The sequence below is a fragment of the Armigeres subalbatus genome, chromosome 1 (assembly GCF_024139115.2).
Source record: "Armigeres subalbatus isolate Guangzhou_Male chromosome 1, GZ_Asu_2, whole genome shotgun sequence".
Lineage (NCBI taxonomy): Eukaryota > Metazoa > Arthropoda > Insecta > Diptera > Culicidae > Armigeres > Armigeres subalbatus.
Window position 1 is genome coordinate 201,331,321 of NC_085139.1, and position 26,136 is coordinate 201,357,456.

The 26,136-nt window shown below is 44.1% G+C and overlaps 1 protein-coding gene across 1 annotated transcript in view; it reads left to right on the top strand.

Annotated features, from left to right (window-relative positions):
- Positions 1-26,136, top strand: part of LOC134209902 (alpha-2 adrenergic receptor-like) — a 729,274-nt gene that overhangs the window by 131,981 nt on the left and 571,157 nt on the right. The window contains exon 2 of the mRNA XM_062685927.1: positions 3,035-4,935. Within this exon, the coding sequence (XP_062541911.1) occupies positions 4,279-4,935 (657 nt within the window). The 5' untranslated portion in view covers positions 3,035-4,278. The remainder of the gene's footprint in view (positions 1-3,034; positions 4,936-26,136) is intronic.

Here is a 26,136-nt window from a genome sequence, read left to right on the forward strand (position 1 = left end):
GTTTAGAATCCCATTCGGGGATTCGTTCAGAATCCCATTCGGGATTCGTTCAGAATCCCATTCGAGATTCGTTCAGAATCCCATTCGGGGATTCGTTCAGAGTCCCATTCAGGATTCGTTCAGAATCCTATTCGGGGATTCGTTAAGAATCCCATTCGGGAATTCGTTCAGAATCCCATTCGGGAAATTCGTTCAGAACCCCACTCGGAGATTCGTTCAGAACCCCACTCGGAGATTCTGTTCAGAATGTCACCCGGGATTCGTTCAGAATCTTACTCGAGGATTCGTTCAGAATCCCACTCGGAGATCTGTTCAGACTCCATCTCGATTATTCGTTCAGAATCCCATTCATTCGGGATTGGTTCAGAATCCCATTCGGGATTCGTTCAGAATCCCACTCGGGGATTCGTTCAAAATCAAACTCGTGGATTCGTTCCGAATCTTACTCAGGATTCTTTCAGAATCTCTCTCGGAGATTCGTTCAGAGTGCCATTCGAGTATTCGTTCAGAATCCCATTCTGGGATACGATCAGAATCTTTTCTGTGATTTGATCAGAACCCCATTCTGGGATTCGTTTAGAATCCCATTCTGGGATTCGTTTAGAATCCAATTCTGGGATTCGTTTAGAATCCCATTCTGGGATTCGTTCAGAATCCCATTCTGGGATTCGTTCAGAATCCCATTCTGGGATTCGTTCAGAATCCCATTCTGGGATTCGTTCAGAATCCTTTCGAGATTCGTTCAGAATCCTTCTAGGATTCGTTCAGAATCCTTCTGGGATTCGTTCAGAATCCTTCTGGGATTCGTTCAGAATCCTTCTGGGATTCGTTCAGAATCCTTCTGGGATTCGTTCAGAATCCTTCTGGGATTCGTTCAGAATCCTTCTGAGATTCGTTCAGAATCTGACTGGGATTCGTTTAGAATCCTGTCGCGATTCGTACAGAATCCTTCTGGGATTCGTTCAGAATCCCATTCTGGGATTCGTTCAGAATCCCATTCTGGGATTCGTTCAGAATCCTTTCTGGGAATCGTTCAGAATCCCATTCAGGGATTCGTTCAGAATCTTATTCGGAGATTCGTTCAGAATGCCTTTCGGGAATTTGCCCAGAGACCAATTTGAGGGTCCGCTCAGAATTCCATTCGGGGATTCGTCCAGAATCTACTTCAGGGTTTCGTTCAGAATCAAATTCGAGGATTTGTTCAGCATCCCATTCGGGAATTTGTCCAGAATCCAATTCTGGGATTTTCCAGAATCTACTTTGGGAATTCGTTCAGAAGCTTATTCGAAAATTCGTTCAGAATCCCATTAGGAAATTCGTTCAAATTCCAATTTGAGGATTTGTTAAGAATCGTATTCGGAGATTCGTTCAGGGGGGATCTTGGGTTATATTTGAGGACAATGTGCCACTAGGTTTACGATGAACTGAAATCTCTAGAAGTAAAAATGCGAAAAATACGTTTTCTCATACAAATTTCCATACAAACATCAAACGCAATGTGGAAAGCGAGGAAGCAACCAATCAGGCCCAGTGTTGTTTGGGACCCCGAATGGTGTCGAAGAACCATTGATTTGAAAAAAAAAATATAGACCCACTCCACTAATCATGTGTCAATTTATCCGAAAGTTCGCATCCGTGCATTAATCAGTCATAATCGATTATATAGTGGTTTCGAAGTCGATCAATAGTCGATGTGCAAATTCTGTGCTTTTCTGCCGAGTCTGGCATATGGCGAACATCTGCTGCGTAATAGAACGTTTGCTAATAAATCCCGTCTGCTATTACCCCACTTTATTGCAACTGGTTTAGGTAATAAAATAAAATTGGGGACGGTCAACCACATCGTTCAGAACTGTAATCGTGTGGTTGTTGCACCAATTCATCATATCATCTTTTTTTGTGGACGAGACACACGACGCCTTCCATCCACGTCTACAGCGAACCTTACTTGATACTTTATGGGCTACCGCTCTTTGATAAACCATTTTGAAAGCTTTATTTATGTGTTTTTACCATTCTCGTATACTAGAAGGCTCAGGAGACCCATAGTGTTATATACTAATCGACTCAGCTCGACGAATTGAGGTGATGTCTGTTTGTGTTAATGTATGTATGTGTGTATGTGTATAAAATTTTGTTGACACACTTCTTGTAACTTAGCATTGGCCGAATTACTCGCAACAAGTTTCATTCGATGGGAAATGCTGTCCCAATGTTTGCTTTTGAAAATTGGCCAGATTGAACTATGGGATCAGAAGTTATGGACAAAATACTATTTTCTATGCGCAAAACACGCTAAAAAACACTCACCCATATTTTTTAGTATTTGTTTTTCATGAGAAAGGCACTAACACCGCTAGGTGGATTAATCTGTTTTTTTTTAAACCTACGCCGAATGGAGTATCCTTCTCCACTGGACTCGACCCTGGGCCAATCGACTTCCAAATCGCTCTGAACGTTGAGCGCCCTCGGGTTCTCTTCTACGGCGAACCCATTCCATCTAAATATTGGTAATTATTACGCATTACAGCGTTCTAGCCGACGATGATTTGTTGAATTTGGATTGGTTATAATTAGATTTGAATCACATTCGAATCTATTTGGGAAGAAATTTTCATTTAATATGGATAAGATTGGATTTAACTGGACTGGACTGGACTTGTTGATTGTTTTTAATGATTTCTTTCGTTGATTTCAGGAAATACTGTAGAAGCTCCTTATGGCTCTTTCAGCTGAGCTTATATTGTATGAAATTTTCAGACAATTGACATCATTTTAAAACCTCTTTTGTGTATTAACTGCCACAGCATTTAAACGGCTGTGAATAACTAAATATATCGCAAATATCTCCGTCGTCCTAAATTACTTAACCGAACAAACACTGCACCAACCGTTCGATCGAAAATCCCAATGGCCCCATTCCACGGAACAGCAATTTTACAGCTTACAAACAAAATTAACATCCAAACGAATGGCAGTTTACAGTCCCATCGAATCTAATTGCCCTCCCATTCTGTTTCTATTTCCATTCCAGATTGGTTTCGTTCACAGCGCTTTGGCATCGCCACCGGCAGCAACAAAACGGCTACTTCTCGCAGCAGGTGGCCGCCGCAATCCACCATCCAGCGTCGCCCGTCTCCTAATAGCTCTGCGGCCGTTGTTGCAGCAGACTGGTGCACCTGTCCGCGTTTGTGGTCGCGATCGTGCACCGGCCGCCGACGACGAAAATTCCCTTCGGAATCATCACCCGCCAATCGAGCGGCACGCTTCGCCTAGGTGGTCCACCGTCGACCAGCACAATCATCCGGACCACAACGCTCAACGCTAGGTCGGCCGTACGCCGGAAGAAGCGCCGAAGACGGAAGAAAAAAGTGACCGCCTCCACGATGGGCCACTGTCAAGTGGCGTTCCGAGCAACTGATTGTCCCTTGTAGTGGCACTCGGACGACCCTGTCACGTCAGAGTTGAGAAGCGTGGGCGGGTGCGCGAGGGAGGACAACCGAATCTTGGGACAGCTCTACGAGCACAGTTAATCGCAGTATCTACGTCTACGTTTGTGTAAAGTTTTGTTTTTGAAATCTTCGTGCGTGTTTTCGTTCGTTAGTGGTGAAAATTTGGAGCAGAAGTTCTGCTGTGTGCGTGTGTGTTTTTTGCTGTTCGACAACACAAATTTTTACAAGCCGATTCCCCTGGGAGCCGACAGGAGCAAAAATTTCATGCGGAAAATCGGAATTTCGGAATAAAACGGGTATTTTAAGGAAACAAATTGTTGCTGATGGTCATCTGATAGCAGCAGTCAATAAGAGTAATGGAGCAAATCAAATCACTAATCAATCTATAAATATCTATCAAAGTAATGTTATACGAGAGCACATCAGCGGTCAGTTGATTTATTTCTAGAATCGGATTCTATGCTTTGTGTATAAAGTAGCTTACGAGTAAGTCAGGAATTAACCATAAATAATGTGTGCATAGAAATATTTTTAGCGTCAAATTGTGTCTAAACGTTTCTTTCCATCGCACACATATTCATTGTTTCAAGCATAGAATGTTCAATTAAATGGATCTTAGCGTAAGACACACATAATCTACCCAATTCGAGTGCAATAATATCTAATTAGCAAAGCAAGAAAAGTTTCAAAATCTTAAAAAAATAAAACACCATGTGGGACCAGCCAATTACACCACCGCCAGTTAGACCGTCGACGCTTTGACCGTTGTTTAGAACAGCAGAATCATAATCTTTGTGTTGGCGTCCAGTAGTATCCGCCTGCCACAATGGATTACCCGATGATAACAACCGGAAATATCTCGCAGGAAGACTTCCTGGCCGCCGTCGCGGTGAACTCTTCCCTCTTGTTGCGTGGGTCCGCCACCAACGCGCTGAACGATACGCTCGGTGGGGTGCTGGCCACCGGCGACAACCGAACTCTCTTCCACGGCTATCCGAGCGGGTACACACTGCCGCACATCATCATCGCTTCAATTATCGTGACAATACTAATGATAATCATCGTAGTCGGTAACATGCTGGTGATCATAGCGATCGCCACCGAGAAGGCCCTCAAGAACATCCAGAACTGGTTCATCGCGTCGCTGGCGGTGGCGGACTTCTTCCTGGGCCTCGTGATCATGCCTTTCTCGCTCGCCAACGAGCTGATGGGCTACTGGATCTTCGGGAACTGGTGGTGCGACATTCACTCGGCGATGGACGTTCTGCTGTGTACGTCGTCGATCATGAACCTGTGTCTGATATCGCTGGACCGGTACTGGAGCATTACGAAGGCGATCGAGTATCTGAAATCGAGGACCCCGGCCCGGGCGGCCTTCATGATCGCTGCCGTGTGGATCATGTCGGCGTTGGTGTGCATACCGCCGCTGCTGGGTTGGAAGGCGCCGCGACCGGAGGAGCACGTGGAGCTGCCACAATGTCAGGTGAGTGGGATTAGGCATTTGTTCATTATTGGGAATTGAAGTTTCTTTATCGATATGATGTGCAGGGATTTGTGATTTTTCGGAAATAATCTTTCAAAGAATACTATTTAAAAATTCCTGTTCTGGGATCCTGAAGCGAGACTTTTATAGGATAAAGATTTATGTGAACAAAGATTAAGTAATTTGCAAGGGAATATAATTTTGAGACAGTGGAAATGGGTTATATAGTTTGGTAGCATTGAGCTACGGACTTCGGAAGTGCTTATGATTTTTATTTTTATTTCTGTGCCTTCTTCAATGTAGATCGAATTGAAAATCAAAAATTGAAGCACATATGTATTCAGATGTTTTTTTTATAGCACTAATGAAATTGAATCCCAACAAACGGAAGATCAATAAAACTGTATTTACTGTGGGCTTTAAGTACATTGTTCATTACCTACCCAATCTCACCGGCTACGCCATTGTCTTCACCGGCAGTCAGTTACACAAATTTCCATGCTATATTTATTTCACCGATCCCAAATTGTTGTGCAGATGCTTCACGAAAGTGGAATGTTCTCTCTTCAATCGTAAATTGACTTCAAACGCCGACAGTCCGTTCCTAAATCAAATCCCATCCCTACAAATTTCACCCGTCAGCGATCTGTGGGCGATTATAAACTGTTCCGCAAACAAAACAGCCGGTCCGGCCGGCCGCCCAGTCAGTGGCCCCCTTCCAAAAGTAAGTGTATGAGCGGGGAAAATAAATTTTTATTGCATTTTTAAGCCGCACCAGGTGTTTGGAACCATGCCCTCACCAGCTCAGTTCACCGTTTTTGTTGTTGTTGCTGCTGCTGCTGCTGTTGTTTGTAACCAACGTACACAACCATCGATGAACTGGCTCCCTAGGCGGACAAATGAACAATCCGAAATGTTTTAATAATGTTTTGAATAGATTCTTGACAACGATGCCATCACAATAATTCATCCACGTAGCATTTTTTAACAATTCATCCGTGTTGAGCTAATCCAAAGTTTGAATAAACATCCTAATTAATCCACCTAGCAGTGATTTGTTAAATCATCTCACAAACCGTATTCCTTACCCATGGTTGCAGAAATGGTCAGGATCGAAGAGTTCATTCGGGAGCGTAAATTCGTAAACGTTCGAGAAGCTCTGTGCTGTCAGCTTCCGCGTTTAGTATTTTAGCACCGAAAACGGCTTGGTCAATCTCAGGTCTACTTTTGAGTGTCTGTATACCTAGCAGGTTACAGCGTTCTTCGTACGGAGGAAGATTATTTGGGTCACGCCAGGGCAAATTCCTAAGCGCCCAAACCTCAGTTGATTTTCTTCGACTCTAGCTGTGCATATTGCTTCACGATGAAGATTCAAGTATCGAACAAACAAGCGAGCAATACAGTGCGCGTAAGCAGAGAGGATCGTCGAAGTCGTTGGTAATTTTCAACCCAATACCAAGCTGTCAGTGTATAAAACGATCCAGATGTTCTTGAAGTTATCTGCAGTCGGCATCCCTTTTTATGACCAAGTCAGTACTAAATTTTTAAAACGACTTATCTGCTTTTGTAAACAAAGATTCAAACGTTGATTTGATAGCACTTTCAAGCAAACCGATATCATCAACGCATAGGTGAAGGCTTCTGCTATCTAATGATGGTGTCGGTTTGCGTGGGAGTGCTCTCAGATTCGTCGAATCGACGTTTGATTTTTTTGTTTACAAAAGCAGATAAGTCGTTTTGAAAATTTGGTACTGAAGTAGGCCTTGGTTTCCCAAAAAAAAAATAACAACGTCGTTGAAGAACAGAGTAAACAATAACGGACCCAGATTGCTTCCCTGTGGAACACCAGAAGACGAAAAGAACCAGCTTGATTCTGATGATCCTATTTTCATCCTCATATTTCTACCGCATAGTTAAGACCTGAACCATTTGCACATAGCTTCCGAGACACCTAGACGTTATAGCTTTGCTAGAAGAATATTGGGACACAAGTCCTATAACTGTAAGGGCCCAGACCGTAGCAACCTGTATCGTTGTTGTGGTGAGGAAGGGCACCAAAGTGCCTCATCTGTGCCAGCAAAAAGCAAACCTGTAGTCACGTTATGGGTGGGTCTTCGTGTCCCATCGGAGAGAAAAATAAGAATAAGCCGTGCAAGTAACACATCTGGATTTTAACTACTGTGCAACGGCCCGCAGCTGCTGTGGCAGTCCGCCTCGGAGTCGAGGACCGATGTCGCCCTCCTGTCCTACCCGTACAACGTCCCTGTCGATAACGGCAATTGGGTGTCGGAATGCTCTAGGATGACGGCTATTTGCGCGACGGGACAGTACCCGATCCAAGAGGTAGTACACTCCTCTGCTAAGGGTGTCGCGATAGCCAAGATCAATGGTGTGTTCTATTGCAGCTGCTATGCCCCTTAAAGGTGGCCATTAGAACAGTTCAACCAGATGATAGATATTCTATCGTCTGACCTAGTGGGTCGTAAGCCGGTCGTCATATCAGGAGATTTTAACGCTTAGGCAGTGGAGTGGGGCAGCCGCTGCATCAATTGAAGGGGTCAAGCGTTAATAGAGGCGCTAGCAAAGCTCGACGCAGTGCTAGTCAATGATGGTTCCGCTAGCACGTTCAGAAGGAACAGGGTCGAGTCATGGATTGACGTAACGTTTGTCAGTCCTGGGCTGGCACCAGCACTGGAGAGTGGACGAGGGTTTCACCCACAGTGATCATCCAGCAATTCGCTTTAAGATCAACTATGGCGTGTAACATCCGAGGCCCGGGGATCCCTGTTAGGTCCGTAAGTGGAGAACCAATCGCCTCTTCGGCCATAGTCGATCTTCCAAGGAAAGAGAAGGCCTCAGTTGTGGTACCTTTGTCAGCCTTCTCGCTTCGCTCAGGTGGCTGATAAAAGCGTCCTGTTCTATCTTTGCTTTTCATTTCTCACATCACACAACTCACTTCTCCCTTCAAACTTCTCTCTTTTTGCTTCTTTGCTTCTCACTTCTCACATCTCACATATTGCTTTTCAATTCTCACTCCTCACTTCTCATATCTCACTTCTCACTTCTTACATCTCACTTCTCGTATTGAATTTCTCACTTCTCAATCTCACTTCTCATTTGTCGCTTCCAACTCACTTCTCGGCTCTCACTTATCACTTCTCGTTTCCCACTTCTCGCTTCTCACATCTTACATCTCACTTCTCGTATCGAATTTCTCGCTTCTCATTTTTCGCTTCTCGTTTCCCACCACTCGTTTCTCACTTCTCAGTTCTTACTTCTCACTATTCACTTCTTACTCCTCACTTCTCACTTTACACTACTTATTTCACACTTCTCATTTTTCACTTCGTACTTCCTACTTCTCTTTTCTCGCTTCTCACTTCTTCCATCATAAATCTCACTTATCGTATCTAATTTCTCATTTGTCACTTCTCACTTATCGCTTCTCACTTCTCACTTTCCACTTTTCACTTATCACTTCTCGCTTCTCACTTCTCCCTTCTCACATCTCACATGTTTATCTCATTAATTACTTCTCACTATTAACTTCTCGGCTCTCACTTGTCACTTCTTATATCTTTCTTCTTATTTCTCACTTCTTGCTTCTAGCTTCACACTCCTCACTTCTTCCTTCTTGTTTCTCACTTCTCACAAATTACTTCTCATTTCTCACTTATCACTTCTCACATCTCATTTCTCACTCCTCACTTCTTGCTTCTCACTTCTTACTTCTCACTTCTTACTTCTTACTTCTCACTTACTCACTTCTCGCTTCTCAATTCACACTTCTCGCTTCTTACTTCTCCCTTCTCACTTCTCCATTCTTGCTACTCACTTCTCACATTTCACATATTAAACATTTTTTCGCATTTCTCACTTCTCGCTTCTCACTTTGTATTCGGCCTAACGGCTGTGGCCAAATGACCTTCAGGACTGACGGCCTTCGCTCTAATGACTCAGCTTCGTACCTCCATTAAATACTCTCAATGTTTTTCCTTGAAAAATACTTTTTTGAAAACCGCGTAAAATCCGAAATCCGCGTAAAAAACGACTTTTGCTAAAATCGATAAAAAAATCAACTTTTTACAATTTTCATGTGATTTCAAGACTTTTTGGAAAAATCGCGTAAAAAATTAAATCCGCGTAAATCCCAAAAACCGCGTAAATGCAAAAATCCGCGTAAAAAAAGTCGCGTAAAAAGCGACCCGCGTAAAAAAACGCGTAAAAAGCGACCCCAGTGTAGACCCAGATTTATAGATCTGTAGATCATCACTTGAGCGTTTGTTGCAAGACTTTTGATATACAGAAGTTGGACAGAATGATCGGGACAGGCAAAATTTTGTCAAAGCTCAAGTTTTCTCAAAAGAGAGTGGTCTAAAAAAGGGAAGGTCGTTTGGCCTCAACCCATTCGGCTGAAAGCCATCTGGCCGAATGCCACTAGGCCGAGAAAATCCCTAGGCCGAGACCCATCAGGCCGAAGCCCATCAGGCCGAAAGTTATTTGGCCGAACGGGTCATTTGGCCGAAAGGGTCATTTGACCGAAAGAATCATGTGGCCGAAAATATCATGTGGCCGAACGGGTCATTTGGCCGAAAGGGTCAGTGGGCCAAAAGGGTCGTTTGGCCGAAAGAGTCGTTTGGTCGAAAGGGTCATTTGGCCGAATCAGACATTTGGCAAAATAGGTCATTTGAAAAGAAATGAGGAAAATAAAAAGTGAGAAGCAAGAAATGAGTAGTGAGACGTCTCACTACCCACTTCGCACTACTCACTTTTCCTACGATAGCGAGAAGTGAGAAATGAGGAGTAAGAAGTGAGACATCTCACGTCGCTTTGAAAAGTGAGACGCACAAAATGAGTAGTTAGACGTCTCACTACTCACTTCGCGCTCCTTATTGTTTTGCAGTGAGAAGTGAGAAATGAGGAATGCGAATTGAGGCGTCTCTTTTCTCACTTTTCAAATGACCTATTCGGCCAAATGTCTTATCCGGCCAAATGTCCTATTCGGCCTAATGACCCTTTCGGCCCAATGACCTTTTCGGCCAAGATCCTTTCGGCCAAATGACCCTTTCGGCCGAATGACACATTCAGCCAAATGACCCTTTCGGCCTAACGGTATATTCGGCCAAACAACTTTCAGCCTAGTGGCATTCGGCTCAATGGCTTTCGGCCCAATGGCTTTCGGCTCAATGGCTTTCGGCCGAAAGGGTTTCGGCCATACGACCCTTCCCCGTTTAAAATTACCCAACGTAACCGCTCATACTATATTTTGGAACGAATATTTCCATTACAATTTGAAATCAACAAACTACCGAGGAATACAAACGAAAAATCGTCCCTCGCTGTTCTTCTATCCACCCAAAGAGAACGCTTATGAATTTACATGACAAATTCTTCCAAAATTCCAAAGAAAATTTACCTGAATTTTTAAAGAAATTGTTATGGAAAACCAAAAGAGTTTTTCTTGGATATTCAGAAGAATTTTTTTTGGAAGTTATGAAGAATTTACTTCAAAAATGTCGAATTCACTCCCAACCAACAATCTAAGTTGAATAAGTTGGTGTTTTAGCTTCAGGAATAGTTACAAAAAAAATGGCGAAGCTTCAAATAAATTTTAATAATTTCTTCGTGGAGGTGTAGGAGAATGTTTTCGCAAATAATAGAAGCATTTTCGAAGGTTTATCCAAGGAAATGTAGAAAAAGATTTTAGAGAAATTCATATGATTTTAATAAATAATTTTTTAAGATATGACCACCACCGACGATTTTCGGACCGGTCTGTGAAACCAATTTATCAATCAAATCAGAAAACGGTCCAGTATCTACTAAAAATATAAAAAAGGCCAATATTTCATTCTTAGCAAAAATACAAGCGACCAAACAAATGGCAATTCCGACATGCTCTCAAACAATCCGGAATATAATATTTAAAATCCAACTGACAGATGATGTCTTAATGAATAAAACTCAACCTATCTGGAAACAATCAGCGGTGCGGAAAAGATTGAGCATCCGTTGACGAAACACGTCCGAGGAAACATGAAAATCAAACTTATTTAGTTAGTGGCTAATTGAACGAATGGGCTCGCGTAGAGCATGGTCCGTGCTTCGTGGGTTCAGGTACAAAAAATCACGTTAACGGAGTGGCCTCCCAGGAGCGTACAAATTTAGCTGAGTTAACCAAGCGGTTCTATTTGCAGAGATGGCAACGTTTATGAAAATCGTGAAAAGCGGAGGACCAAGATTACTGCCCTACAGGCTCCCGAGCTGTTGCAGAATGTTTCCGACACCGACAAAACTATCCTAATTATCGGTACGAGTGGTTCATCAGGTAGGACCAGAACTAAAGCACAGAGCTTGATGAAACGTCAATCTTCTAAAGTTTGGCGAGAAGGATTTCATGGTTCACTGTATCTAATGCCGCCTTCAGGTCCATATACGCAGCGTCAGTCTGCCACCCCGAATCCATGCAGCGCAAACAGCTGGAGGTGAACGGCGCAAGATTCTTTGAAACTGACCGCTTTGAGTAAAATCCGTGTTGATCTGAATGACCTAGACGTTGTTGCTTTGCTAGAAGAATATCATGATTTACAGTGTCGAAAGCCGCTTTTATGTCCGTATAAGCAGCATCTACCTGAGCTCCATAGTCCATTGTGGCTATACAATTAGATGTAAACTCACAAAGATTACTGTTGACCGATCGTTTTGGATAGAAACCATATTGAGTTCTCCAAGCACAGTTTTCGCTTTTTAACGTCACTGTATAGAATATATAAAGTAAAAAGTGGGTGGTAATTTTGTTGCGGCAAAATATCACGAATACTTTTGGAGGAAGACAGCACATTGACAGGAATACTGCGAAGTCACGCACACCTCCATTCATTTGGAGAAGTCAATTGGCACGGACTGATGAAGTTCCTATATGCGCTAAATAATGTTTCGTTGACGATGAGTTCGAGGCACTTAGATACAGCTGGTAGAGACGTTATTCCTCGGTAGTTGGATACGTCTGATATCGCCCTTTGAGTGTACTGGCAGCATACATGATGCATACAATGCGAATGGGAACTGTTGTAGTTGGAGCGATTTGTTGAAAATTGCTACCCTTTCCTACCCTTTCAGGCACAATTTTTTCTAAGCGGTATTACCCAGTAAATTTGATATGTTCCATTTATTTTCGTGATTAATAATGTAGAAATGACAAAAGAAGTTAAAAAATATTGTTTCGGTATGTACTAGATCATCCAAACTGTCCTTGAGCCCAGAACTTGCTATCTACAGTTACAATGCGAGCTTTTTTCGTCAATCGAAGCTTGGATATGAATTTAACCATGTCCATAACATATTATTTAAGATCAAGAGACATGGTCAGATGGTTTTGGGATATCCTGGGTCATCCAATCATCCTTGAATCAAAAACAATACGATCTATAACCACGACTCTAGCTATTTTCGTTATTCTAAGCTTAAATATGCATTCAAATATGTTTATAACACATTCGTGAAGACCAAGAGACACGATTGAGATATCCTGAGTAATCCAAACTGTCTTTGAGTTCAGAACTTACAATCTACAGCTACGACACTAGCTTTTTTCGCCACTAGAGGCTTGGATATGTATTGATAACATACTCCAGAAGTCCAGGAGACATGATAAGATGGTTTTGATATATCCGGGATATATACAGTTTGGTTAATTTAGTGATCAGATTTTAAGAAATATGACCATAACTCTTAGATCAGGGATAATATAGCTTTTAATATCCATAATTACAGTAATTAGATAACTTGGAAACGTTCAAAAATCACTTCTACTTGATATATTTCATGTGTTTACTCAATTTTATGATGCCAGAACTTTACTGCACTTGATTACTGAAAAAATTTGGCCATCTTAGCAAAAAATAAGGAAAAAAGCCCTGATTAATCCACCTAGCGGTGTTGGTGCCTTTCTCTTGCAAAAAAAAACTAAAAAAATAGATCGAGTGTTTTTTAGCGAGTTTTGCGCAAAGAAAATAGTATTTTAATGCCATAACTACAGATCCCATAGTTCAATCTGTCCAACTTTCAGTAGCAAACAATGGGACAGGATTCTCAGTGAATGGAACTTGTTGTGAGTAATTCGGCCAATGCTAAGTTCGAAAAAGTGTGTCTACAAAATTTTGTACACATACACACATACACAAACACATACATACATACACACAAACAGACATCACCTCAATTCATCGAGCTGAGTCGATTGGTATATACAACTATGGGTCTCCGAGCCTTCTATAAAAAGTTTGGTTTCGGAGCGATCATATAGCCTTTACGTAACTTAGTATACGAGAAAGGCAAAACACAGACATTTTTGAAACTCATGAACGCGGAGAGGGGTCTAATGAGGCGGCACATATGTCAATAGAAAACTTAACTAATCCCCTTTGAGAGAAGTCCGGGGTCATGAAAATTGATCAACGCTTCACTGAGAACGAGCACTTCGAAGGAGGTTGTACGCCGAGTCGATTCCACCGCATTTTCATTGTAGGTTCACCGGTGCATCGTTTCCCATTTTGTTTATGTGGAAGTCCTCTGCGATGGTCTTGCTCTCCTGGTTTTCTATCCGTACTAAAATTTACGTACTTCCAAAATCAAAATTGTTTCCTTCTTTCATATAGTGGACACAATTTTGGAAATACCAATATATGACCCCGTGGTCCTAAAAGGGTTAAAACACGTTAGACGAGATGCCATCCGGGCCAGAGGAGTACGAAAGCTTTTCAACCGCACATTGGACCATCGCTGGAGAAACGTGAAAAACATTGACTTCAATAATATCTCAAGGTACTAAATTCAGTGCAGTTTTCTGTGCTGTCGAGACATGACTATTGAAGATGCCACTAAATATCTGGGAGAAAAGTGCTCACTTCTGCATTGTAGAGAAAACGTGTGTATCGTCCAAGTGCATAGGACTTGGCAGGCCGCTTTCACTGCGTTTCGAATTGTCTGGGTTCTTTTTAAAGTAGCTTTTGTACAAAAAGCGGATGTGCATCTTCGATGAGTGTGTTGCTCCAACAATTTGAACGCCGTCGACGAAGAGTGCGAAGATGGGCATTGGACCAGGCAGGACTACGAGGTGGTCTCCGCAATGGAACAGCTTGCACAATACAGGAGTCGACGATCCTTGTAAAACAGTCAGGAATACCTCAGACCAGTCTCTCAGTCTATGAGCCCCTGAGAGGAGGTGGTTCAACAATGTATAGTCTGCTCGATGGAAGCCACGGCTATTGAAATCACCATCGTCGAGAAACGTAACAGCAAGTTGGCATTGAACGTCAAAAGCGAGAGCAAGATGATAGCGATCGATGGTGACTAGTTACTTCTTCGAAATCTGTTATGATGCTTCCTTTGATCATGGCTTCGTTGGAAAATACGAGATCCAGAATGCGATCAGAGCAATTACGAAACAGATTTCGTTGACGCAAACCGTTAAAAGCCAAGCTGTCAATGAGTGTTTGCCCAACCACAGAAACGCGGGAATGGAAAGGATCTACGAAGGCATATTCATTATTGGCTTTCGTCCAAAGCAGGCGTGGTTGATAAGTCTCCAAGCAAGGAAACCGCATTCTTCTTACCTCTATATATTGAACAACTTCGGACACTGCGTTCAAGTGGAGCTGCTAATTGATTTGAAAGCATCAAAGTAATGCTTGTTATGAACAACAACGGAGTTCCATCAAAATATCAATCAAAGCAATCGTGGTACATCGCCAGCAGTCAAAGATATGTAGTCAACCACCACGTACTGAAGTGACAGTTTATCAAGAGACTTCCGCTTGCCTAGCTGCATGATAATCTTCACAATTTGCAACAGCGTTCGAGGAAAATTCTCATCAAGATCCGAGAAGAATTCACATTGGAATCTCTGAAGAATTCCTTCCTAAATCATCGAAGTATTCCAACCGGAATTCAGAAGAATTTGCACCGAATTCCTTTTGGTGTCGCTGAGGATCCATGAAGGATTTGCTTCCGAATCTCGCTTTGATTTTTTTCGGAACTCCTCCGGAGTCGTTCGAAAATTTGTTTTCAAATCATTCTCAGATTTGTTCCGGAAGTCCAGACGATTTGTTCCAGAATACTTCGATGGTTTGCTTCGGAATCCCTTGAATATTCAATTCGTAGTCTCTCTACGTTTTGCTTCGGAATCCCTCAATGATTTGCTTCAGAATCCCCCTGACGATTGACTTCCAAATCCCTCTATGAAATCATTCGACAATTTGCTTCAGAATACATCGACGGTTTGCTTCGGAATTCCTCGAAGATTTAGTTCGGACTCCCTTGATGATTTACTTCGGAATCCGTTGAAAATTGGCTTTGGAATCCCTGAACGATTTGCTTCAACATCTCTGGAGGATTCCCTTTGGAATCACTGAAGGATTCTTTATGGAATCCCTGGAGGATTAATTCGGAGTCCCTCGACGATTTGCTTCGGGATCCCTCGACAGATTGCTTCGGAATACTTCGACAATTTACTTCTACATCCTTGGAACATTGCCTACGAAATCCCTGGAACATTCCTGTTGGAACTTCTGGAACATTCTCTTCGCAGTTGGATTCTCCGGAACATTTCCGTAGGAATCTCTGGAACGTTCCCGTCGATATCCCGGGAGGATTTGGAATCCCTGGAACATTCCCTACGGAATCCCTGGAACATCCCTTTTGATAAACCCTGGTGGATTGCCTTCAGTTAAGTTTGGTATGCTTAGAGGATTCCCGTCGAAATCTGTGGAGATTCCCGTCAAAATCTTTGGAATATTCCCGTCGAAATCACTAAAGGTTTCTCATCGGAATCCTTGAAGAACTCCCGTCGGAATACCTAGTGGAATGTTGTCCAATTTTTTTGGAATAGATATAATATTTATAGAGATTGTTGTTGTTGTTGCGATCATCGGCAGTTAAACAAACACACTTTCGTTATTGTGGGCTACAACAGTAACCACGTACTTGGGAAAACATAATATGCATGAGTGTGATTGATCCGCAATTGCCTTAGGTGGTTGTACCGGATTTATCACTAAGATATTGAGGTGATAAAATGTTCGAGAATTTTTGAAAAGAAGCACATAAAAAAGAAAATAGACGAAGGGGTTTTAACTATAGTCCTACGACTTCTTCTTTTTTGCGCAACCATTATTCGTCAATAACCCTAATCGTATTTTTGTATTTTCCTGAGGCCTTAATATTAAATTATCCAGAACCACCTTAATGAATGAATGAAACTCAATCTTCTTCTTCTTCAATGACTCTACATTCCAACTGGAACTTGGCCTGCTTTTCAACTTAGTATTCTACTAGCATTTCCTCAGAGTTATTAATTGGAAGCTTTTCTATGCCCGCCATTGCATGAGTATGTATCTTGTGTGGCAAGTACAATGGATACACTTTGCCCAGGGTGTCGAGAAAGCTTCCAACCCGAAAACATCCTAGACCGGACTGAGAACCGAACTCGCCATCTCCGGATTGGCAATCGTACGCGAGCAAAGGCTTTTGGGGACCCCAAATAACTCAATAGTGATCAAGAATAACATGTATTTTGCCAAATGGAAACTTAATTGAGTGAAATTTTGTTCAATTTGAATATTTTTTTTCAAGTTCATATATACATATAAGATAATGAAGATGATGACCATACATTTTATTTCACATTTCATTGAATTTATTGAGATAATAAAAAGTAGCCGGAAATTGGACAGATTATAATACCGTAACTGTCGTTTGCTGAACGTGTCATATGGCCAAACATGTTGTTTGGGTGCACAATAGTGGATGTGAAAGTTTTAATTTATTAAAAACTAGCGAAGGACCCAGCTTTGCCCGGGTGTGGAAAATGTCACAATGAACTATTTGCAGCACCGCACTCTAGATCAGTTTCCGTCCGTTTGTTTTGTTTTCCTCGTCAGCTGACCCAAAATAGTATTTTAATGATTTATTTGCCCGTTAAATTCACCAACTTTTTGTATATACGAACCTTGCGGATCCCAAAACGAATCCATTAGGGAAAAAATCCATCCCGTTCGCGAGTTAAATCGTCAGGAAGAAAATCCCAACTCATTTTTATTATATAGAAGATAATTGTAAAGTGAGAAGTAAGAAATGAGAAGTGAGAAAAAAAAAGTGAGACGTCTCTCACAAAGATATATGTGAGAATGAGATATCTCACTATTCATTTGTCACTTCAGCCTTTGTATTTCTCATTTATCATTAATCACTTCACACTTATTCGAAAACGACTTTTTCGGCCAAATGACCTGTTCGGTCAACCAACATTTTCGGCCATATGAGCCGTTTGACCAAACGACCATTTTGGCCAAACTACTTTTTCAGCCAAATGACCGGTTCGGCTGTATTTTTGGTCAAACAGCCCATCCTCATATTCTCTATGCGTCGTTGTTGATGTTTCAAGCAGGGTCATATTTCTACATCGGTGTCTTATGAAGCTTTCTCTTTTGCTTGCTTTTTTGGAAAGATGAAGAAATTCTGGTCCTCGAAACCAACGAAACGTAACGTGGGGCCTTTTCCTCACTTCGTGGTTGCTTTATTGGCAGGATTTTGTTGCGTAGGTGCGTATCTCCAAGCAAGTTCCTCTGGTCTTATTTAAAATCTTCCCAACTCTAAAGCCCTGAACGCATTAGAATGGAACGGGGGCCGTAACAGCAGTTTATGGTTTATTTGAATCTTTATTGAATATTCTAAACACTTTAAGAAATTACTCTTCTTTATTATGTGACATATAATTTTCACCCAATGAACTAGCATCATCAGCAAGATGTTGTTTACGTCCGACGACGACGACGGACGGTGATGCGATGTCGATATGGGTGGGGGTGCTGAGAAAACGAGCCAGTTATGAGCTCCCGACAAATCTGGATGCGGTAGGGGGCACGAAAGCTTGCGGCCCGGGAGTGGAATTTAATAGCTTGTAGTTTCTTCATGCCATGCTGAAAAATTCACGACCACCACTAGAAGATTCGTGCACATGCCAGACATCCCGGAACAGTTCTCTTCCGGTGCAGGATGGAAACGTAGCAAGTGGGCGGGGCGGCAGTGGAACGGGCAAAGCAATAAAGTCCTAGGTGAAGATAATCCCGAAAACTTCAAACCGTAACCAAGTGGGTTGAGTTTCTTCCAGTTGTGATGAACGGCTTTCGTTGTTGCCTAGACTGGACCGACCGGCTGCTGCTGCTGCTGGGGCAGGTAATCTGCTTCGGGTGTGATATTTTATGTTTTCAGTACATTTGGTTTCATTCAAACAAGAATTAAATTTATTTGGCTTCTGTTCTGAATCGGAAATGAACCGGCAAGGCGAGATACTTCATACTTGGATGGGATGGATGTGTTGAGCTTAATCTTTGAGATAAAGCCAGTTAAAATTTACGACCTTATGGATGAAGGTGGACGTGAGGGATTCTATAATGGAAATGAAAGAAGTTTCCTCCGATATGAAAATCCATTCAGATTCAGCATAGTAAATTATTCTGATTTCCGATTTAGGTTTCTTCTGATATTGTATTTGTATACAACGACTCGCTTGTAATCAATAGAAGCATTATTTATACAATGTTGACCCAGCTCAATAAATTCGGAATTAACAATCCATCTGCCTATTGCGAAGCGATTGCTTCTTATTGGCACTCCAGATACTTGTGGCGGTTCGAAGCACTCTATGTCAGAAACGGTGAAATGTAGCTCTTAGAAACAACTATCTGCGTGCAGAGCTCAGTTTCTTAAAGTCGTATGGCTCAGTCCATCTTTGGGTTGTAAACAGCCTTATCGCCCTTAAAGCTATGTGTGAAAGAGCGATAGCTATCACCTTGTTGAGTATATCATTTAAGTGGCTTGTGTAATTGATCTCATCGTCGACTATCACACCAAGATGTTTCAGCCATCCTATTGAAAATATATATTTTCCTCGGACCATTCTACTGGACTGATGTGCTTCGTTCGGTTCGTATGCTCGAACGAATCGAGGTCAGAGTCCCTCAGACGAATCCCCGAAGGGATTCGAACAGATCCCCGAAGGTTCGAACAGATCTGAGAGGAATCCGAACAGATCCCCGAGGAATTCAGACAACAGATCGAGAAGTTCAGACAGATCCCGAAGGGATTCAGACAGATCCCCAGAGGTTCAGACAGATCCCAGAGGGTTCAGACGAATCCCCGAAGGTTCAGACAGATCGAAGGTTCGAACGAATCCCGAAGGGTTCAGAACGAATCCCGAAGGGTTCAGACAGATCGAAGGAGTTCCGAACAGATCCGAAGGTTCGAACAGATCCCAGAGGATTCGAACAGATCCCGAAGGTTCGAACGAATCCCCGAAGGGTTCGAACGAATCCCCGAAGGTTCGAACGAATCCCGAAGGTTCGAACAGATCGAAGGGATTCGAACAAATCCCGAAGGATTCCAGAAAGATCCCCGAAGAGTTCGAGACGAATCCCAGAGGTTCGAACGAATCTGAAGGTTCGAACAGATCCCGAAGGTTCGAACAGATCCCCGAGAAGGTTCAGACAGATCCCAGAGGGTTCCGACGATTCGATTCGAGACAGATCCCAGAGGAGTTCGAACGAATCTCGAAGGTTCAGACAGATCCCCGGAAGGGAGTTCAGACAGATCCCGAAGGGTTCAGACAGATCCGAGGTTCCGAACGAGATCCCAGAAGGGTTCGAACGAATCGAGAGGTTCCGAACTGAATCGAAGGTGGAACAATCCCGAAGGGTTCGAACAGATCCCGAGGTTCGAACGAATCCCGGAAGGTTCCGAACAGATCTGAAGGGTTCGAGACGAATCCCGAGAGGTTCGAACGAATCCAGAGGAGTTCGAACAATCCCGAGAGGTTCGACAGTCGAAGGTTCAGACAGATCCCGAAGGGATTCGAACAGATCCCCGAAGGTTCGAGACAGATCCCGAAGGTTCGAACGAATCTCGAAGGGTTCGAACGAATCCCCGAAGGTTCGAACGATCCCCGAAGGTTCGAACGAATCCCGAAGGTTCGAACGAATCCCCAGAGGTTCGAACAGATCCCGAAGGTTCAGACGAATCCCCGAGAGGTTCGAAGATGAATCCCGAAGGGTTCAGACGAGATCCCCGAAGGGTTCGAACCAGATCCCCGAAGGTTCGAACGAATCCCGAAGTTCGAACAGATCCGAAGGTTCAGACAGATCCCGAAGGTTCGAACGAATCCCCGAAGGGTTGAACGAATCCCCGAGAGGAGTTCAGACAAGATCCCGAAGGTTCAGACAGATCGAGAGGGTTCAGACAGATCCGAAGGGAGTTCGAACGAATCCAGAGGTTCGAACGAATCGAAGGTTCAGACGAATCCAGAGAGGTTGAACAGATCGAGAGGTTCAGACAGATCCCAGAAGGGTTCCGAACAGATCCCGAAGGTTCGAACAGATCCCCGAGGTTCAGACGAATCCCGGGGGTTCAGACAGATCCCCGAAGGTTCGAGACAGATCCCCGAAGGGTTCAGACAGATCCCAGAGGGATTCGAACAGATCCCGAAGGAGTTCAGACAGATCCCGAAGGGATTCGAACAGATCGAAGGTTCGAACAGATCCCGAGGTTCAGACGAATCGAAGGTTCAGACAGATCTGAGAGAGGTTCGAACGAGATCCCAGAGGTTCGAACAACGAATCCCAGAGGTTCGAACAATCCCAGTTCAACGAATCCCGAAGGTTCAGACGATCCCGAAGGTTCGAACAGATCTGAAGGTTCGAACAGAATCCCGAGAGGTTCAGACAGATCCCAGAGGGTTCGAGACAGATCCCAGAGGTTCAGACAATCCCCAGAGGAGTTCGAACAGATCCCAGAGGGTTCAGACAGATCCCCGAAGGGTTCAGACAGATCCCCGAAGGGTTCAGACAGATCCCAGAGGAACAGATCTGAGGGATTCCAGGAATCCCGAGATTCGAACAGATCCCCAGAGTTCGAACAGATCCCGAGAGGTTCGAACAGATCGAAGGATTCCGAGACGAATCGAAGGATTCGAACGAATCCCGAGGTTCGAACGAATCCGAAGGTTCGAACAGATCCCGAAGGGTTCAGACAGATCGAAGGTTCGAACGAATCCCGAAGGTTCGACAGATCCCGAAGGGTTCGAGACGAATCCCCGAAGGTTCAGCAGATCCGGAAGAGGTTCGAACAGATCCCCAGAGGTTCGAACAGATCCCAGAAGGGTTCGACGAATCCCCAGAGGGTTCGAACAGATCCCCGAAGGTTCGAACAGATCCCGAAGGTTCGAACGAATCCCAGAGGTTCGAACTGAATCCCAGAGGGTTCGAAGCAGATCTCGAAGGTTCAGACAGATCGAGAGGGTTCAGACGAAGATCCCCGAGAGGTTCCGAACGAATCCCCGAAGGGGTTCGAACAGATCCCGAAGGGTTCGAACGTGAATCCCCGAGAGGTTCGAGACAGATCCCCGAAGGTTCCGAACGAATCTGAAGGTTCAGACAGATCCCAGAAGGGTTCCGAACAGATCCCCGAAGGTTCGAGACAGATCCCGAAGGGTTCGAACAGATCTGAGAGGTTCAGACAGATCCCCGAAGGGTTCGAACAGATCCCAGAAGGGATTCGAACAGATCCCGAAGGTTCAGACAGATCCCCGAAGGTTCGAACGAATCCCCGAAGGTTCAGACGAATCGAAGGATTCCGACAGATCCCAGAGGAGTTCAGACAGATCCCGAGAGGTTCAGACAAAGATCCCCGAAGGGTTCGAACGAATCCCAGAGTTCAGACAGATCCCCGAAGGTTCCAGACCAGATCCCCGAAGGGTTCGAGACAGATCCCCGAAGGTTCCAGACAGATCCCCGAAGGGTTCGAACAGATCCCAGAGGTTCGAACAGATCCCCGAAGGGAGTTCAGACAGATCTGAAGATTCGAACAGATCCCGAAGGGAGTTCAGACAGATCGAGGTTCGAACGGATCCCCGAAGTTCGAACAGATCTGAGAGGAGTTCAGACAGATCTGAAGGGTTCGAACAGATCCCCGAGAGGTTCGAACAGATCCCCGAGAGGTTCAGACAGATCCCGAGGTTCCGAACAGATCCCAGAGGGTTCGAGACAGATCCCCGAAGGGTTCAGACAGATCGAAGGGTTCGAACAGATCCCGAAGGGCCCGAACGAATCTGAAGGGATTCAGACAGATCCGAAGAGGTTCGAACAGATCCCAGGAAGGTTCGAACGAATCCCCGAAGAGGTTCGAACCGAAGATCCCGGAGGTTCGAACAGATCCCCGGAAGGTTCGAAGACGAATCCCCGGAAGGTTCGAACAGATCCCCGAGGAGTTCCAGACAGATCGAAGGTTCCGAACAGATCCCGAAGGTTCAGACGAATCGAAGGGTTCAGACAGATCCCAGAGGGTTCCGAGACGAATCCCGAGGTTCAGACAGATCGAAGGTTCGAACAGATCCCCGAAGGGTTCGAGACGAATCCCAGAAGGTTCGAGACAGATCCCCGAGAGGGTTCGAACAGATCCCCGAAGAGGTTCGAACAGATCCCGAAGGTTCGAACAGATCCCCGAAGAGGTTCGAACAGATCCCCGAGGTTCCGAACAGATCCCGAAGAGTTCAGACAGATCCCGAAGGTTCGAAGACAATCCCCGAGAAGTTCCAGACGAATCCCCGAAGAGGAGTTCGAACGAATCCCGAAGGTTCAGACAGATCCCCGAAGGTTCAGACAGATCTGAAGGATTCAGACGAATCCCGAAGGGATTCCAGATAGTCCCCGAAGAGGTTCGAACGAATCCCGAAGGATTCAGACAGATCCCCGAAGGATTCGAACGAATCCCCGAAGGTTCGAACAGATCCCGAAGGGTTCGAACAGTCCAGAGGTTCAGACGGTGAAGGGATTCCAGACAGATCGAAGGACTGAACGAATCCCGAAGGTTCGAACAGATCGAAGGTTCGAACGAATCCCGAAGGTTCCAGACGAAGGGATTCAGACAGATCCGAAGGTTCGAACGAATCCCCGAAGGATTCCGAACGATCCCGAGAGGTTCGAACAGATCCCGGAGGAGTTCAGACAGATCCCCGAAGGGTTCCAGACGAATCCCAGAAGATTCAGACAGATCCGAAGGTTCAGACGAATCCCGAGGGTTCGAACAGATCCAGAGGGATTCCGAACGAATCGAATCGAACGATCCCAGAGGATTCGAACAGATCCCGAAGGTTCAGACAGATCCCGAGGAGTTCAGACAGATCTGAAGGTTCCGGAATCCCCGAAGGTTCGAACGAATCCCGAAGGTTCAAGATGAATCCCGAGAAGGTTCAGACAGATCCCCGAAGGGATTCAGACAGATCCCCGAAGGTTCGAACGAATCCCCGAAGGTTCAGACAGATCCCGAAGGGATTCGAACAATCCCGAAGGATTCGAACGAATCCCGAAGGTTGAACAGATCCGAATTCGAACGTCGAAGGTTATGACAGATATCCCGAAGGGATTCCGAACGAATCGATCAAATAATATTTAATCCATTGCGTTTCAAAATCCAAAACAAGACCAAAACAGAATCTGTCTTATCTGACTACTCAATTGCCTTGGTGACAAATTATTTCTTTCACTTAGCACCTTCATTTCGGCCATACCGGCAAGGGCCCATCGAGCTGTGTGCCATTCCGCACCTAGGCGATTTATCTATTCCCCGCCATCACCACGAAGAGATCATCAACGTCATCGCACCAGCGGAAATCAACTCTGTGCCACCATCGCGCCGGAATCGAGGAACAATTTGAGTAAGAAAAATCCTGCGCAAGATAGTTTAGTTTTAGAGACGGCCAGGTTCCAATGAATTACATTCCGTAAAACCAAAACCATAGCTTTCCAACCCGAAACTGAATAAACTCGAGAATTGTATGAACGAGCATCAAGTTCCTTTAGCTTCACTTTAAAGTTTCGTTCAGTTTGTCTACTTCGATTGTTCATTTTACTTCTGGAACGGAAAGCAGATTTGAGTTGGTATGATTGGAAAAGTGTTCAAAATCGTCTATCAAAAACACTTTTTGAATTCAGTCAGCGAACTTTCGAGTGTCAGTTCGAGGAGAAAGTCGAGAATTACTCAAGCAAATAGAACTCTATCGATGGTCTCCAGAACGCTAAAGCTCTAAGACCACCGGTTATTAAAACGCCACTGCTCAATTTCGTGAAGTCTATCAAAATTTTGAAATTTTAATTTCAAAACAGAGCACAATATCCTTTCCCGAGTGTTTTTCATGTGAAATTGATAAAAGAGTTCACGGAAAAATGCACTTTGCTTTCTGTTTAATGACGATCACAACATTTTGCAGTACTGCTTCAAATCAAAAAGTAGATTCCACATCTTATATTGTTTGGTGATGAATTACCAGAGTTGTAAATCCGAAACTGCACCAAGATGGGACTCAATAAAATTACAAATATCTCAAGTGCCACGTCCGTTTCTTTATCCTTGTAAACTCTTACTCTACGATATTTCTTCGTGCAACGTAGCTTGCCCGAATAAATAAGTGATGCCTGCTTCACGCTCGACTGATCTTTGCAACAATCCGTTCACGATTTCAGACAGGTCTGTCACAAATCTTGCCTTCAAGCAGTCTTCGAAATCGAATTCCATGTCACACTAAAGCTTTCGCCATCTCGTCGTTACGGACAAAACCGGGGGAAGGACTCACATATTCCTTTCCCGCATATCCCCATCAATTCTTTTTCTTGAAGTAGGTCCCAACCCGCTCGTACCCCATCCCCATAAAGAAGCACTTCCATCAGATGGCATCCGACAGAAAAATACATTCTTGTCACAACATAAATTTCAATTCGAACAGATCCCGAAGCTCACCGGCAGCAGCAATGAAGCTCTGCTCAGTCAACATAAGCTTCTGCATACACTCGTTTGTTGAGTGAAATTTATCGACTGGGCATCATTCTCCGTGTTTCGTCCTTCGGTCACCACCCACCCACCTACACGCCTGCTTACCCGCCCCAGCGTGCTTGTCCCTGGCCCGTCTCTCTATTTTTATCTGTCCAAAGCATTACAGCTGTGTCGCTAAACCTCCGCGTTATGCGCTCAGCAGAACTTTCAGGCAAAAGGGCCCATCCACGCATATGGGGATGAATGCAGCCCAGCTGAGCTGAAGCCCGCATGCATCGCTCCGTGGGAATAGGTGACCAGCAGGCGCGTGGACGAAACGAAAGGAAACTGTCCTATATGAGGATGGCTGTGTGTACGTAAAGTGATTGGTTGGAGAGCTGATAAAGGTAAAAGTATGGAGTGGAATTATTAAATTATAAATGGCTGTACTCTACATTCGCCATCAAGTCGCTGGTTTTGACACAGTTGTCCAGCTTCACTCGAAATGTTTACAAAATTGTCTATCAATGGTTATCGATGGGAATGAACTATCGGATCTTGAATACGTGTGTGCTTAGCTACATTGTCGACTCATGATTAAATACTGGGCAGGGCACGCTCTCAGACCAGCTTTGTTATAATAACCAACCAATCAATTTAATCAGAAAATTTATAGACATATGATGAGCACACTTTTTTGACGCATAAACGACCAGCATTGCACCACTGCTCATCGCTGAACAACCGCCGAACGGACGAATCCCAGGAAAAGTTCTGCCGAACGCATTCCAGCAGCAAGCTCGCTTAGCATCATCGACTAACGCGACCGCCATTGTTGTTCGTGGAATAATGAAAGCCGAATGCATGGCGCGGACATAGCGTTGACCGGATGGCGATTGTGATGATGACCAACGCCATCGAGTCTGTGAGTAATGGATACTCGCTCTGTCGCGGCAGGTTTTAATTGAAACGTATGGACAATCTGTCAGTAATTACGGCCGGTGCTTCGGTCGGCACATTTCGATGGCTGAAATAACGCGCACTGATCTATGCATATAAGGCGAGATGGGAATAGCTACTTCGCTGGCCGATGGAAGGCTATTTTTACGCGTTTATCAATGGGAAAAGGGGTTTTCATTGGAAGTTATCTGCTATCATTAAAGGAATGAATTTCCAAGCAAACTACGTTATTTGAAGATTTCTTGATAACATGAAGCATGACACCGTCAGAGCTTCGTCGCTCATTACAAAGTTGTCTTATTTGAAAATTTCAATAATCTTCTTGTTCATCACCCAAAAATTTTGGTTCCAATTCCGATCACTCATTACCAGGGCTGCCCTCTATGA